The sequence below is a fragment of the Myotis myotis genome, unplaced genomic scaffold, assembly GCF_014108235.1.
Source record: "Myotis myotis isolate mMyoMyo1 unplaced genomic scaffold, mMyoMyo1.p scaffold_m19_p_2, whole genome shotgun sequence".
Taxonomy (NCBI): domain Eukaryota; kingdom Metazoa; phylum Chordata; class Mammalia; order Chiroptera; family Vespertilionidae; genus Myotis; species Myotis myotis.
The window spans coordinates 78723740-78740647 of record NW_023416324.1 but is presented as its reverse complement, the minus strand read 5'-3'; the positions used below and the strand labels follow the sequence as shown (position 1 = coordinate 78740647).

At 43.6% G+C, this 16908-nt stretch overlaps 1 protein-coding gene across 10 annotated transcripts in view; it reads right to left on the bottom strand.

The window, feature by feature from the left end:
- Nucleotides 1-14960, bottom strand: part of NUP153 (nucleoporin 153) — a 77028-nt gene extending 62068 nt beyond the window's left edge. For 2 of the 10 annotated variants that reach the window (XM_036353002.1, XM_036353007.1), the window contains exon 1: nucleotides 14404-14957. In XM_036353002.1, the coding sequence (XP_036208895.1) occupies nucleotides 14404-14514 (111 nt within the window). In that variant the 5' untranslated portion in view covers nucleotides 14515-14957. Of the gene's footprint in view, nucleotides 1-949; nucleotides 974-4361; nucleotides 4410-14403 lie in introns of those variants that run through there. The other 8 variants (XM_036353005.1, XM_036353001.1, XM_036353003.1 and 5 more) reach the window with 6 other exon arrangements.
- Nucleotides 14961-16908: the final 1948 nt, after the last annotated feature.

Genomic DNA, 16908 nt, shown 5'->3' with positions numbered 1-16908 from the left:
AGATATTAGAGGAGGGGAGAAAAGAGAAGTCTTTCTTCCTGTGCTCCCTCTCTGCTTAAATGCTCCCTCTCCAAAACTACAGTTCCAGCAAGGTGGCTCCTTCTCCACTCATTACACCATTTCTTCCCTTTATCCTTCCAGTACTAGAGATGGTAGCAGCTTCTGCTACTGTTAATCTCTGTGACTCCTGCTATCCTGTATTTATTCCTTTAAATCACCAGCATACCTCTAAGTAGACTCTCTTAAAGATCCTCCACTTGCACTATCCGGAGTGAACTGTTTCTTGGTGGGTTCCTATCCTACTTGATAAAATTTTTTTGGTCTAATTAACATGAAAACTAAAAAGTCATCCATGTTGTCAGATGCATCTTCTTTATCAGCAATGAACACATATGCCACACTTGGAAAAGTACTATTATACCCAAAAGTTACATCCAACTTTTATCTCTGCAAAAATACACAAATAGGCAAGAAAAGAGTAAATTTTGGTGAATAGTTTAGAACAGTGGTTCTCAACCTTCCTAATGCCGCGACCCTTTAAGAGTCTCATGCTCTACCGACTGAGCTAGCCGGGCACTTCCAACCCGCGACCCTTTAATACAGTTCCTTATGTTGTGGTGACCCCAAACCATAAAATTATTTTCGTTGCTACTTCATAACTGTAATTTTGCTACTGTCATGAATCGTAATGTAAATATCTGATATGCAGGATGTATTTTCATTGTTACAAATTGAACATAATTAAAGCATAGTGATTAATCACAAAAACAATATGTAATTATATATGTGTTTTCCAATGGTCTTAGGCGACTCCTGTGAAAGGGTCATTCGACCCCCAAAGAGGTCGCAACCCACAGGTTGAGAACCGTTGGCTTAGAATCTTATCTAATTCACAGCTGTAAAGGCAGACACTGCTTTTCTTCATTCAATTCATTCAATCAATACTTACTGGTTGCATACTATGTCAGCCACAAAACACTGAGGCGACAGCAAGGAACAAATTCCTGACTTCTGAGAACTTATACTCTAAGTTAGGGAGACAAATGAACAACTAGTAAATAGATGTAACATAATATGATGATTTGGTGCTATGGACAAAAATAAGGCAGGGAAGCAAAATGGCATAGGTATTTTATTTAAGGAAAGACCGAAAAAAAGTGAGGAATGAGACATGCAAATTTCTAGTGGAGAAATATATAAACTGAGGGAAAAAAGTGCAAAGACTCAAATATAGAAGTGTCCTTGGTACATGTTGACCAAGCTTTCAGTAACTTTTTTTAATTAATGCAAAATCTAATAAACTTTAAATAACTATTCTTCAGCCGAAATCGGTTTGGCTCAGTGGATAGAGCGTCGGCCTGCGGACTGAAGGGTCCCGGGTTCGATTCCGGGCAAGGGCATGTGCCTGGGTTGCGGGCATATCCCCAGTAGGAGATGTGCAGGAGGCAGCTGATCAATGTTTCTCTCTCATCGGTGTTTCTAACTCTCTATCTCTCTCCCTTCTTCTCTGTAAAAAATCAATAAAATATATTTAAAAAATAAATAAATAAATAAATAAATAACTATTCTTCAAAATTCCCCTTTAATCATGTGTGTGTATTAGAGAATTTATGTGGGACCTTTTGTTCTGTAGCTTATATATCTAGTCACTATAAAAAGACTAACACAGTGGTCCTCAAATAGAAGTATTCAGGCCAGCAGCTTTGGTGTTACCCGAGCATGCTAGAAATGAAAACTTGTTTTCTAAAGCTCCGGCGGCAAATCTTATGCCAATTAAAGTTTGAGAACCACTGTACTAAAATTCTCTAAAAGCTCAATGACTATTATCCCAATTAAGGCCACAGTAAACATAACCCTGAGTATAAGATTTATACAACAAAGTTTTACGTAAAAGACCATCCTATTTCCATGATTATCTCATTATCTATCAAATTACATTACACCAATTTTTATGAATATCTACTCTGAAAATCAAACCAAATGTAGACATAAAGGTCATACCTCTGAAACTATTGTTTTTCAGTGTTAAAGACTTTCCACTTAGAGTAAATAACCAACTACCAGATATTAGAATTGTAAAGCTGCTAAGAAAAAGAAATCTCATTACACACAGAGCTGGTCAGGAGAGTATAAAGAAGAAAGAGACCCTGTCTATGAAGTAAATTTGGAGAACTACTTCCCTGACTGGCAATTTTTTAAAGAGTTTTGAAGTACTGAAGATAGACTTCAGCCACTAATGGAAAACTGAGAAAGAGTGAAGGGAGTTAGAAAAGAAGAACAGTTTTCTTATTGAAGAAAAGGTTCCTTTGACGATATTACCAAAAAGTCTCTCTTTTCAGGAGTTCTTGAGACAAGATTCATCAGGTCTTTAATAGGGCAAATCAGTTTCCTATGAGAACCTGAACAAAAAATGCTTTATGATATTTAAAACAAACAAACAAAAACTTGAAGGAAAAATAGAGTAAAAGTCTAGTAAGGCCTGAATACTCAATCCTGCTATACCAGATTAGCTTTCTCCCTACTTTCAGAGGCTTCATCGATAAGTACAGTTATAACTTATTGTACGTTTCTCCAAGTCTGGGACAGTCACTCCCTTGCATGTGCCAACAGTGCCCTGTACTTTCTACACCATGGCAATCTGTCAAGCAGGATGGCAATTACAGTCTGTCCATCACCTCCATTAGAGCATCAGTTCTGGGAGGGCAGGCACCAGGTATGTACAAGGCACAGATCAGTTGGTAGATGGTTTTAATTTATCTACAACTGCACTACTCAACCACCCTCTTGTTCCCACATATGAATATTCCATGACAAGTTTCTAAACAATGCATCTCTACTCTAAAAAGGACATCAGTAATTCTAGAATTTAAAAATAAATAATACATTTGCTTGTTGTAATAGTTTCACCTTAAGCAAGTATTATTTTTATTGCTACACTAATAACCCTTCCTCAAAAAAAAAAAAAAAAAGTGAAGCTATCCAAGAGCACAGGAAAACTGAACCATCCTCTGGAATGACAAATAACACAAAGCCAACTAAATAAAAGAAAAGCAGAAAAGTAACTAAAAAAAGCAAAATTAATGAAGGTCTTAGAAAAATCAACAAAATAAATGGTGTATTAAAATCTTAAAAATACTCCTTGTAATTCTAAAGCAAAGTCTTACACTAGATAATCATAACTAATAAAGTTGGATTCAAGGATAAAGGAGTGAATGTTTAAACTCAGGCTGGTTAAACCGACTGGGTGTTTTCTTTCCAGGAACTAAGGGTTCTGCATGTGGCACAACACATTAAAAATGCCACTGAGATTTATAATAAGCACTCAATTTGGGATCAGAAATAAATTCAATTCAATACTACACACATATTAAACATATTCAATGTATAAGGACTGTGAATATATTAGTTTTTCAAATTATATTTAACCTGAGTTCAAGGATGAAAGAAGGGTGAGAAGGGCAAGGCTCTTCTACAATCCTAACTCAGAACTCATTTGTAATGAAAAAGATATTTTTTTCAACTCTTTTCTTCACATGATCCTCTATTAAATAGTAGTATCCAGATTATAGACTATCCTTTCTCAAATAACTTCACTGGATCTCTAACTGTAAATATCAAATACAATCCATCTTCAGTTTTCAGGTTCTAGAGCTCCATTCCACCAGAATATACAGCTGTTCTGATTTCTGTCTGCTCTTTCAGGTACCTTTATTTTGTTGAGGACTGTAATTGACTTAGTTCTCTTTCAAGTTTCTGTGTACATTCTCCTTACCCACTAAACTCCCATGCCACCAGGCTCTCCTTTCCAAACTTTTTAAAAGTCCTATTTCATACTAGAGGCCCGGTGCACAGATTGGGGTCCCTCGGCCTGGCCTGCGGGGATCGGGCCCAAACTGGCTCTCCGACATCCCCTAAGGGTCCCGGATTGCGAAAGGACAGTTCTCGGGTGACGCACCCTGGAATCGGGCTCCCTCCTCTCTGGTTCCAGGTGCATCACCTGAGAACCACAGCTGCCAAGTCACTGCAGCTCAACAGCTCCTGTGTTGAGCGTCTGCCCCCTGGTGGTCAGTGCATGTCATAGCTACTGGTAGGACGGTCGCTTAGGCTTTTATATATATACTCGAGGCCTGGTGCAGTCCCTCGGCCTGGCCTGCACCCTCTCACAATCCGGGACCCCTCGGGGGATGTCGGACTGCCAGTTTTGGCCCAATCTCCACAGGTCAGCAGAGGGACCCCACCAGTGCACAAATCCATGCACCGGGCCTCTAGTATGCATATAAGATCTTTGGTTAATCTTTTCCCGCCCTCCCCCCTATCCCCCTCCCCCCTGAGATTCATCAGTCTGTTCCATGTTTCCATACCTGTGCACTGAGCGTCTGCCCCCTGGTGGTCATTACGCAGCATAGCTACCGGTAGAACAGTCGGATGGTCCCTTAGGCTTTTATATATAGAGAGAGATATAAATATAGATAATCTGTCTAATCGGTGTTCCCCCTTGCTCTGTCCAAGCCCAAGTGAAGAACAAGAGCTAACAACCCAAGACTTCACATGACACTAATTATAAAAAACACTAAATAGCAAAAGCATATATGCCATTCTAAAGTAATCAAGTATTCAAATTCTAATGCAGTTATAATGATCTGAATTTAACCCACAAATCTAAACTATTAAGTGTTAGAAACTAATCCAAATCTTTCTAGCCACTTGAAATCCAAACTTTTCATTTCTCTTCTAAACTTCAAGAGATCAAGTCAAAAAACATGAGCATAAAAATTATTCTGGCTAAAAAATTAAAAACTATAATTGGCTACACATTTCCAATTCCTTCAAAACTCTATCATTATTTCAGTAAGGAGAAATATGACCTGGCTTAGTCTTATTTTTAGTTATCCATATTATAGAGGTGGTATTGAAAATTAACAGTAATCAAACAAGGATAAGAAAAGGTGTCCCTAAAAGGACCTTCAAGCCAGCAATATAGGAGACCCAATAAAAAGCTAATGCAATTTAGCTTAATTCACTCACACGTGTCTATAAGACATTGCCACTTTTACACATCTATAAGATTTTATTTCTTAAATCACACAATGAAAAAGATAAGTGAAATCTAACAAACTGACAAACTGAAATATCTATAGACAGAAAAGGCATTGTACTATCCTGTTTCTGACAGTAAACACAGTAAATTGTATTTGGTGGCAAAACATTGTGTATGTGCTTCCCAAAACAGAAGAATCTTTTAAAAATATATTACAACCATGACCATTACATTTTTCCAATATGCTGTACCTAATGAAAATGTTTTAATTAGTGATGCTCTATCCACTGAGCCAAACCAGATCGAAGTGTTCATTTTACTTCAAACTAATATATAACTGCCTCCTCAGAAGACTTCCCAGGAAATGGAGACAACATGTGGGCTTTATGGTCATGAATCTTATTAGAAAAATTAGTAAGTAAACTGATACAATATCACACATAAGAGCCTCTCATCACAACTGCTTGAAACAACTTAATACCTGAATTTATTTTCCTATACACTTAAATGACTGGCATTTCTATAAGGAAAACACTTTAAAAGTACTTAAGAGAGTAGTAATAGTTTATGGTTTGGCCTCATCACTCAACAAACCAGTCCTTAAATCCAAAATGAACCTATAAAAGATTGAGCTTGAGCACATAAAGGAAAAAAAACCTTTACAAAGAGGCAGCAACATGGAAGAAACTAAGATGGCGGCATAGATAAACACCGGGAAATTTCTGCTTCCCACAACAATCGATAAATGCATCAAAAACACAAGGTGGACATCATCCAGAACTACAGGAGGGCTGGCTGAGTGTAAATTCTACAACTAGAAGGAAAGAAAAGCACACTGCGAGCGGGAGGAGCTGCGGAGGCGGAGTGCAGAGGTACGGGGGCTCGCGCGCGGAAAGGGTCTCGCACCTGAGGACGCGGCTGTCTTTTTGAATCCGGAGGGAGACACAAGCTCCCGACGGCTCTGAAATCTGGTTCCGGGAAGTCTCTGGGGACCCAGGACTCATACGGGGAGATACTGGACTGTCTGGCAGTGGGCGAGCTTGAGAGCGGCTTTCCCTCAGAGGTGCTTGCAGCCATTGCCGGATCACTGGGACTCTCGACTCCTTAGGGCAGGGCTGAGGCTCCACCATAGCTGCTTTCTCCACCCTTTGATTCCTTGAGACCCCGCCCCGCCCAGGCTACGGCAGAGGCTTTTGCATATGAATGCCCCGGCCATTTGCAACCTGTAATTACCTAACCGCAGCCGGGCCAGATAGACCCAGAGCTTCCAAGAGAAGGCCCAAGGCCCCACAGCGGCTTGCATTGCTACACAGCTGAGCATCATCAGGGCACTTCCAAACTCCAAAAAAAGGGAAGGGGTATCTGCAGTTCTCTTCATAGTTCCTGCTGTGTAACCTCAGGCAGAGGCTAAATTAGCACCTCCTTAGATCCAAGAGCCATTGTACCCAGTGGTCAGAGGGGAACCATCCAGATCACAACTCCTCAGATCCATAAGGGACACACTCAGGGAGCAGACTCAGTGAGCACCAAAGCCCCACTGAAGCAAGTCTTGCCCCAGAAGGGTGTCTCCAGCACAGAAGTTCTCCTACTGCAGACACAGCTGATTCTGGCTGCCAATTGCCCTGGAGGTCAATTCCTCCCAGTGATCCTACAACAACCAAGGCATAGCTACAACAACACTGTGCACAAAGCCCACAAGGGGGTGCACCAAGAGTGTCCATCTCAGGTAACTGGGGAGGCTGAGCCACTGGGCCCTACAGGACACCTAGCACACAAAGCCACTCTATCAACACAGGGAAGCAGCCAAAATGCGGAGACAAAGAAACAGGTCACAAATGGCAGAAATGAAGGAAAGCAAACGACTGGATATAGAGTTCAAGGCCACGTTTATAAGGTTTTTCAAGAATTTTATGGAAACCGCCGATAAATTTAATGAGTCCCTCAATAAGTATAGTGAGACCATGGAGGACATGAAAAAGGACCAACTAGAAATTAAGCATACACTGACTGAAATAAAGAATAATATACGGAGATCCAACAGCAGACAAGAGGATCCCAAAAATCAAGTCAAAGATTTCAAATACAAAGAAACAAAAAATACCCAACTGAAAAAGAAAAAAGAAGAGATTCCAAAAATATGAAGATAGTGTAAGGAGCCTCTGGGACAACTTCAAGCGTACCAACATCAGAATTATAGGGGTACCAGAAGAAGAGAGAGGGCAAGATATTGAAAACCTATTTGAAGAAATAATGACAGAAAACTTCCCCCACCTGGTGAAAGAAATAGACTTCCAAGTCCAGGAAGCGCAGAGAACCCCAAAAAAAGGAATCCAAAGAGGACCACACCAAGACACATCATAATTAAAATGCCAAGAGCAAAAGATAAAGAGAGAATCTTAAAAGCAGCAAGAGAAAGAAAGTCAGTTACCTACAAGGGAGTACCCATACGACTGTCAGCTGATTTCTCAACAGAAACCATGCAGGCCAGAAGGGAGTGGCAAGAAATATTCAAAGTGATGAATAGCATGAACCTGCAACCAAGATTACTTTATCCAGCAAAGCTATCATTCAGAATAGAAGGTCAGAGAAAGAGCTTCACAGATAAGAAAAAGCTAAAGGAGTCCATCACCACCAAACCAGCATTATATGAAATGCTGAAAGGTATTCTTTAAGAAGAGGAAGAAGAAAAAGGAACTCTTACCATTTGCCACAGCATGGATGGAACTGGAGAGCAGATATATACCACATGATCTCACTCATTTGTGGAATATAATGAACAACATAAACTGATGAACAAGGACTGATCCAGAGACGGAGAGGCATTGATTGGACTGTCGGGCTTTGGAGGGAGGGTAGGGGAGGGTGGGGGTAAGGGGGAAAGATCAACCAAAGGACTTACATGCAGGCATATAGGCCTAACCAATGGACACGGACAACGGGGGGGGGGGGGGGGGGTGAGGGCATGAGCGGGGGGGGGGGGGTAGAGGGTAACGTGGGGACAAGGACACATATGTAATATCTTAATCAATAAAAATATATTTAAAAAAAAAAAAAGAGGCAGCAACATTCAGAGACAATTATAACATTTAAATCAAAAAGTTCTGCCCTGGTTCCTGTACTCAGTGGTTAGAGCATCGGCCCTTGCCTGGAAAGATCGAGGATTCCATTCCCAGTTAAGGGCAAGTACCTGGGTTCATTCCAGGCCCCGTCGGTCAGTTGAGGTGAGTTTGGGAGGCAACCAATCCATGTGTCTCTCTCACATGGATCTTTCTTTCTCTCTCCTCCCTCCCCATTTCCTCCCTTCCACTCTCTCTAAAAATCAATGGAAAATATATCCTTGAGTGAGGATTAACATAAAAATAAATAAAATAGCTCTACCCAGTTTGGCTCAGTAGATAGAGCGCTGGCCTGCAGACTGAAGTGTCCCGAGTTTGATTCTGGTCAAGGGCATAGGCCTGGGTTGCAGGCTCAATCCCCAGTAAGGGGTGTGCAGGAGGCAGCCAATCAACGATTTTCTCTCATCATTGATGTTTCTATCTCTCCCTCTCCCTTCCTCTCTGAAATCAATAAAGATACATTTTTTTAAATAAAATAAAATAAACCAAAAGGTTCTATTTAATCACAACAATTTCAAATGAGTCCTTACTTTATATGCCAAGCTCTGGTCAAAGAGCTTTACTTATCTCATTTAACCCTCACAACAATTTCCACTTTACAGATGAGTAAATAGAACACAAAGAACTTAAATAACTTGTGTTTATTTACAAGTTTATTCCAAGTCCTGACAGAACACGGACCCAACCCAAATACTCTGACTCCATTATAGCACTTTTCCCTGATCACCTATTTCCATTTCTATTATTTCCGTGAATAGAATTAAATATCTAAGATGAAGAAGATAAAGTAAAAATCAAAATTACTTAGTGACTTCAGGAATGAGTTAGGTATTCAACCTCTAAATATCCCTCCTTTTCACCCTAGCCAGTTTGGCTCAGTGGATAAGCAGCGGTTTTCAACCTGTGGGTCGCGACGATCAGAAAACACATATAGCATATCAGATATTTACATTACGATTCATAACAGTAGCAAAATTACAGTTATGAAGTAGCAACGAAAATAATTTTATGGCTGGGGGTCACCACAACATGAGGAACTGTATTAAAGGGTTGCAGCATTAGGAAGGTTGAGAACCACTGGGATAGAGCGTCGGCCTGCAGACCAAAGGGTCCCAGGTTTGATTCCCCTCAAGGGCATGTACCTTGGTTGTAGGCTTCTCCTCTGCAAGGGCCCTGGTCTGCATTCATAGAGGAGGCAACCGATCTATATATTTCTCTCACATCGTTATTTCTCTGTCTTCCCTCTCTCTTCCACTCTCTCTAAAAATCAATGGGAAAATATCCTCAGGTGAGGATTAAAAAAAGTAATAAATAATAAATAAATAAATATCCCTCCTTTTCAAAACTAAGAACATGCTTTGGCCTACAGATAACAAGCATAACATACTTATTTGGAACAAAGTATCATGTGGAAGGTACTAAAACAAACCAACAAACACATCCTATCTAATAATAGACAAACATGGTAACTAACCATACCTCCGCTACGCTTCTCACTGGCTAATCAGCAGGATATGCAAATTAACTGCCAACCAAGATGGCAGCTGGCAGCCACGCAGCTGAGGCAAACATGAGGCTTGGTTGCCCCAACGATGGAGGAAGCCAAGGTTCCCCACCTGCCGCAGCACAACTCTGAGCTCCGGATGCAACAATGTTGCAATTATAGAAGCTAAACAAACCCCAGATACCTGCTTTCAGCCAGCTAGTCTCGGAGCTGCAGCCACAACAAAGATTCAATTACAGAAGGTAAATAAATCCCAGAATAAAAAAGAAAAAAAAGGGAGAGACTGGGAGCTTCAGTTGCAGGCTTGGCCTGCCTGAAAACAGCCCTCAGGGCCTCATCCAGACTGGCCAGGCATCCCAATGGGGACGCCCACCCTAAAGGGGGTGTGGCCAGCCTGAAAGAGCCATCAGCCCCTCATCCAGGCTGGCCAGGCACCCCAGTGGGGACCCCCACCCTGAAGGGGGTGTGACCAGTCTGCAAACAGCCATCAGCCCCTCACCCAGGCTGGCCAGGCACCCAAGCAGGACCCCCACCCTGATCCGGGAAACCATTCAGGGCAAACCAGCCGGCCCCCACCCGTGCACCAGGCCTCTATCCTATATAGTAAAAGGGTAATATGCAAACTGACCCTAACAGCAGAAAGACTGGGAATGACTGGTCACTATGACACACACTGACCACCGGGGGGCAGACGCTCAATGCAGGAGTTGCCCTCTTTTGGTCAGTGAGCTCCCACATGGAGCTCAGCCACAAGCCAGGCTGATGGCTGCCAGTACAGCGGTGGTGGTGGGAGCCTCTCCTGCCTCCTCAGCAGCGCTAAGGATGTCCAACTGCAGCTTAGGTCTGCTCCCCGCTGGCAAGTGGACATCCCCTGAGGGCTGCCAGGCTGCCAGAGGAATGTCTGATTGCCAGCTTAGGCCCAATCCCCTGGGGAGGTCTCAGCCAGCAGATGGTCATCACCTGAGAGGTCCCAGACTGTGAGAGGGCACAGGCCAGGCTGAGGGACACCCCCCTACCAGTGCACAAATTTTTGTGCACCAGGCCTCTAGTCCTAATATATAAAAAGCCAGGGGGTGTCACGACCAAAACAACCAGACAGACGACCAAACAGCAGGCTGCGTGGGGCAACAAGGCCAGTAGGGGGGTTAATGAGGGACGATCAAACGACTGAACAGCAGGCTTCATGGGGCGACCAGGCCAGCAGGGGGTCAGTGAGGGGCAACCAGGCCGGCAGAGGGGGGCAGTTGGGGCCGACCAGGCCGGCAGGCAAAGGCGGTTAGGGGTGATCAGGCTGGGGGGGGGGGGGCAGTTAGGGGCAATCAGGCAGGCAGGCTGGCAGGTGAGCAGTTAGGAGCCAGCGGTCCCAGATTGTGAGAGGGATCCCAGATTGGAGAGGGTGCAGGCTGGGCTGAGGGCAGCCCCTGCCCCATGCACGAATTTTGTGCACCAGGCCTCTAGTTATATAAAGCCAGGTTAGGCAAACTATGGTCTATAGGCCAAATTCAGCTCTTGGTCCGTTTTTATACAGTCCCCAGGCTAAGAATGGTATTTACATTTTTAAAGAGTTATAAAAAAACAAAACAAAGAACTTGCAGCAACAAACCTAAAATACTATCTAGTTCTTTACAGAAAGTTTGCCCAGACTCCTGATCAAAGCTACTTAATAAAGGGGTTTCCTCCCCCTATTTCTGAAATAGCTAAATGCACGAAGTGATTTGTTAGACAAACACTACATATCCTCCTATATAAAATGTAGTACACAAAATTGGAAGTTTGTCAGGGAGCTTGACCAGGGGGCGGGGCGGGGAAGGGGAAGGAGCACCCGGCCAGCAGCCAGCAGCCATTAAGATCCTACCAGTGCACAAATTTTGTGCACTGGGCCTCTAGTAGGAAGATAAAATAAGTGGATTGATTCCCTTAGCTCCAAACCAGAAGACAAAACCTCTGAAGCACATCCCCCAAAAGGGCAAAAATAAGTAGTTCCCTCTCACCAGGAGGTGGCAATAGATTCTTCCAGAGGCAAGGTTCTGGTTTGCCAATGAGCTCAAGGGTTTTGTGGTGGTTATTAAGAAAAGCAGCTTGACCTTCCAGAGGTCTGGACCTGATAATCTACATAAAAAGGAAATTGGAAAGGAGACTGAACAGGTGACAAGAACTAACCACATCCTCTTAAGTGACCTGTTCACTCCCAACTAGAAAAATGACACCATTTCCTAAATGCATATGGGCTAAGAATTAGGGAGTAGGCTGAGAAGGCGAGTGAGAATGATCAACTTACAATATTCAAGGGATGTTCTTCACTTATGATTCTACAATCTTACTACACTTCAGTTAGTTGAGTAAGACAATGGATTTCTGTCTCCACAACTTCAAGCAAGATGGCATTTTAAAGAGCAGGAGTTAAAAGTAAAAAATGCAAACTTTAGATATATTTCAGCAGAGTTAACCCAGAAAAGTCAAAACAGGAAATTACAAGTCAGTTGAACACATGCAAAAGTCCCAGGTACTGCGTGACTGCACAAGCCAGTTGGCCTGACAGGCAATGGCAAACATCCATTAACTAGCAGTGCCAGAGCTCTCATTCTTATCCAACCCTCTACTACGTAACCAAAAATGTCATTTTTGCTCAGAAACCCTTGGACACTTAATCAAGTAACATTAATATAAAACATGCCATGTCATGAAGTTGCTTGGTGCTCATGATGACTCAGCAGCTGCTGCAAAACAGAGGTGACAGCCTAGGATAGTAGACACCAAGTCCACAAAAGTTCCAGTAAGGAGTAAACAAACGCCTTATTTTATTATTTTGGATATTCCTGGATACTTTTCTTTGGTAATTTCGGACAATATTAAGTAACACCTACAATGTTGATCAACAAATCCCCAAACATCTTTAATACCAATTCAAAAGCTAAAAATGTATTTTTTCAATTAAATGGCTGAGGCAAGAAGCTAAAAGTATTTTAGATTGGGAAATAAGTAATCAAGCTCTCAAACAAACTACACAACCTAAAATTATATCAGCTCTAAGACAGATTGGATGATAGGTGTTCTGCTGTTAAGGCATCATTTACCCAAATTTAGATTTTAATCTATGTACATTTAAAAATAAGCTATGATAACTTTTGCCACCTGGAATATATTAGCTCCTTTCTAAACTCTGTGCAGACAATGACCTGTATTTAAAACGTTTCATTTTTTTATGTATTAATTTTCTTTTAAGGAGATCTAAGAAAGTACTCAGAGACATTTATTCTTCAGGAGAAACAGAAAGCATGTGTCTAACTTCCATTCTACAAAAGGATTAGGTTAAATGGCCAGGCTTGTGACCTGAATTCTAATTTTAAATCTGCCTGCATATACCCCTGTTCTCACAAAGAAATCTGAATACTAAGCACTTGCTTTACATATCTGGGGAAAAAGTGGTGGGAATAATACTAATGCCTAGACTTCTAACCGTTAGTAAAGGGCTACCAAATATTATAAACCACAATTTTGCTATTAAAAATTTCCTTCAAGCCTTTACTTTTAAAACTGTTTAATGATACAACCTAACACCACCAGCAAACATTAAAGTGTCCAATATTCATCATCACCCAGCATAAAGCAATCTAGGAAGTCTACCTTTAAGAGCATGCAACAAGTTATCAGACTCTTCGATATATTTTTGCTTTTCAACAAGTTTAAAACACACACTTCCCACCTTAGTATCACCGAGTTTTATAAATGATTTTTATTAAAATAAGTTAGCATTTCCCTACTCAATCCCCGTAACAAACAAGTAACATTTAAAAATGGAATTGCCTCAGAATCAATTATCTCATTTACAATTAGGAAAAATTCCTTTTCATAATTTCAAACACCCGAGAGCACACACGGTGGTTAAATAATATACCACCACCAACATTCCTGGGTGTCAAAAGTTGTGGAATACACCCCGTAATATTAAAATATTTTGTGCATGAGATCGGAAGTGGCATCCCGGTCAACGACGCATAATGGCCAATTCTAACCTCCAAAATAGCAGGGGGTGGAGGGGAGATGGGGTCGGGGACAGATAAGGGAAGGGAAGACTCTCGCAGCGGATAAAAGACGTTAAGGGTAGACAGGGACTTTCAAAATGCCCCAGTGCCAAGGTAACTGTAACCCGGTTAAGGGGGAAAAAAACCAAAACTAAACCAATGCTCTTAGACTGGGGAGGGTACACGGGCAGGGGAGAGGAGGAACTCACTACTAGGTCGAGCCTAGGTGAGTCCACTTTCTGAGTAACGGGCCCCCGCCAATCCCCGGCGCCCCGGAGACAAATTTCCTCGGAGCTCCCTCCCCACGAGCATTGAAACGCAGGAGACTAGAAAAAAACTCGCGCAGGGGCCTCCAGCCACATCTCCTTCCTTTCTCCCTCGAGAGGACGTGAGCAATACCCTCCAACTCCCATCCCCGCCAAAACCGAAAGAAGCGCGCCCCGTAGGCCTAGAATGTCTGTTCCCGCCATGCGCCGGCCGGGGAAGCCCCTGCCCGGGAGGGTTGGGAAGAGGCGGCCCTAACCACACGTGTGCGCCGCGAGGATCGGCCTGTCTCAGCCCACTTCCCGCCGCCACCCCAGGGCCCGAGCTGCCGCTGCCTCGCCCGGGCCTTTCCTCGGGCCCGCCGGTCCGCCCCACGTGGGGCGCCAGGGCCCCTCGCCGCCGGTTCCCTCCGGCCAAGTTCCCGACCCGCAGAACCTCTAGGGGGTCGGGGTCCCGTACCTGCTGCTTTGGTCGCCCCTGCTGGTAAGGCTTAATTGGCCCCTGGTGGCAACGCCGCGTCCGGATCTTGCCGCCACCGCCCCCTCCTATTCCTCCGGCTTCTGAGGCCATGGCGGAGCCTCCGCTGCTTCCCGCTCCGGGGCGGGTAAGGGGGCGGGAGAGGCAGAGGCGGCCGCCTTAGAGCCTCCCCCCGCCCACCCCCGGCCCACAAGTCCGTCCCCGCGGCCCACACTGGAGGGTACAGGCACACCAGGAAACGCGAGGCGGCGAGCAGAGTGGAGAGAAAATGTGCGCGGGCAGCAGGGAAGGCGGCGGCGGCGACAGAGGCCGAGTCGCTGGCTCGGGTCCGGTAGACACTCGCAGGCCCCCTCCTCTGTATGTGTCACGGTCTCTATGGAGATCCCCCGCCGAGGACACGGCGGGCGGCTCTACGCGCCGCTTAGGCCTCACTCGACCGCCGGCTGATGGGGATCCTCCTTCCGCCGCCCCAGCCGTGGCTGCCGCAGTTGAAGCCTCCGGCGCCGCCCGCCTACCACTCCCCTTTGCGCACAGCGCCCGCCCCGGCGTCGCCGTCCCTGCAGTCGCCGCCGTTGTTGCGCCTATTTAGCTGCTGCTAACCACGCCGCCGCGGTCGCGAGCCAGGACACCGTCATCGTTAGCGCCCGACGCATTTGCATCATCACGCCGCGACTGGATGATTGGCGAGAAAGAAGGAAGGGCTGGTCAAGCCCGCGCTCGCTGGCGCACGGCACGCCGGGAAACGTAGTTCAGCGGGACAACCGCTGAACTGAGGGGGTGGGGAAGACGCGGAAGGAGACCTGCGGATCACTGCAGAGGCACAAAGCCAGGAGCTTCCGTCCTCCTACGACGCTTAGCTGCAAAGTTGGACTTTGAAAAAGGCATTTAACCTCTTTCCCACGCTACTTCTCCCCTTTGGTAAAGCGGGCAGAAAGAAGTAAGCACTTAGTAAAATCAGACAGCAACTAATAAAAACGTTGAAAAAACAATATTCATGATATTTAAGCTTAAACCAGAATTAGAAAATAAACACAGTTTCATTAATATTCCACTAAACATAGAAGGGGGCCTGGACGGTGATGTTAGAGCGTCGTCCCCGCGCACCGAAGGGTAGCGGGTTTGATTCCTAGTCTGGGGCACGTAACCGGTTTCAGGTTCTATCCACGCCCGCTGGGGGTGTGGGTGTGGGAGAGGCAACCAATCTATGTTAATGTTCTCTCTCTCTCTCAACTATTCTATAAGATTTGCGATCAATAACCAACTAATTAGGGAGAAAAAATCTGTGAAAAAAACATAGGCTTAATATTCCATTTGAGATAATTAACTTTAAAGCTTATACATAGACTCAATTTCAAATCTATGTAGCCTTGGGAAAGTTATTGATCCTCTTCCTAAGCTTTAGTTTCTTCATCTGTAAATCAAAAGGGTGGTTCTAATGATAGGATTACTGTAAATATAGCTCATAATAATTGATTAGATAAAAAAGCATCTAGTATCATCTAGATATCAGATACAAATAATTAACTCCAAGACTTTTATACATCTCTGCCACTGAACTGAACAATTTAAATCAGGATATAAATCATATGTCAAATTGTGAAACCAAACTTGTAGTATCTTAGTATTTATAATACCTTTCAGCTCCTAAATAATTATGCTGTATGAGGCATAGGTTTGCAGAGCAGACACCTTTCAGTGGCACTTCTGACCAAAACTACCGAGACTAAAAAAAAGTTATCAAATGTGCTGGACAACATTAATCTATTTACTCTTCTGCTTCTTGTCCTAGCTTCACGGCCACCTCCACCACTAACTCCCCTCTTCCTCCAGAAGCACCTCATCCTTCTTAAATACAATTATTTATCTTTCACAATTCTTAGCTAGTTATTTGACAAGCCAAGTAAAGTAATTCCTATTTAGTTTACTCACAGGAAAGATCTGTTACCTGAATCTTTAACTAGTCTATATTTATATAAGAGACTGAACTGTGGCAAGTCCCATTTTCCCTCTCAGCGCCCTACCAAATGGACTGGGACTCAAAAATCATCTCTTTCTTGGAGGCTCTGAATTGATGTGTGGGACAGACTTCATCTCTAAGCTTTGAATGGAAGAGACATGGAAAAGAGCTGGGTAAAATAAGACAAAACTTCAGAATAGAAAATTAGTAGGATTTTTGGAAATGTGGAAAAATCTACAACCCCCTTTAGCTTTGATTTCAATATTTTAACACACTGTGTGGTTATTTCTTTGAGGTAAAATAATTGTTGAGGGAACAATAATATATTAGTCCCACATTAATGTGATTGAATTATTGAAAACTGTCAAGCTTGCCAGCAGAGAAGTAATGAGGCAAGAAGAAATCTGCATTCAAAACTTCCACTGCTTAACCCTACCCTTAAATACTAGTAGCATTTAGCCTCAGTAGGAGACGAGGTGACTTCTTGTGCATAATTTGGGATTCTAAGATAACAGTGTTTCTATGCATTC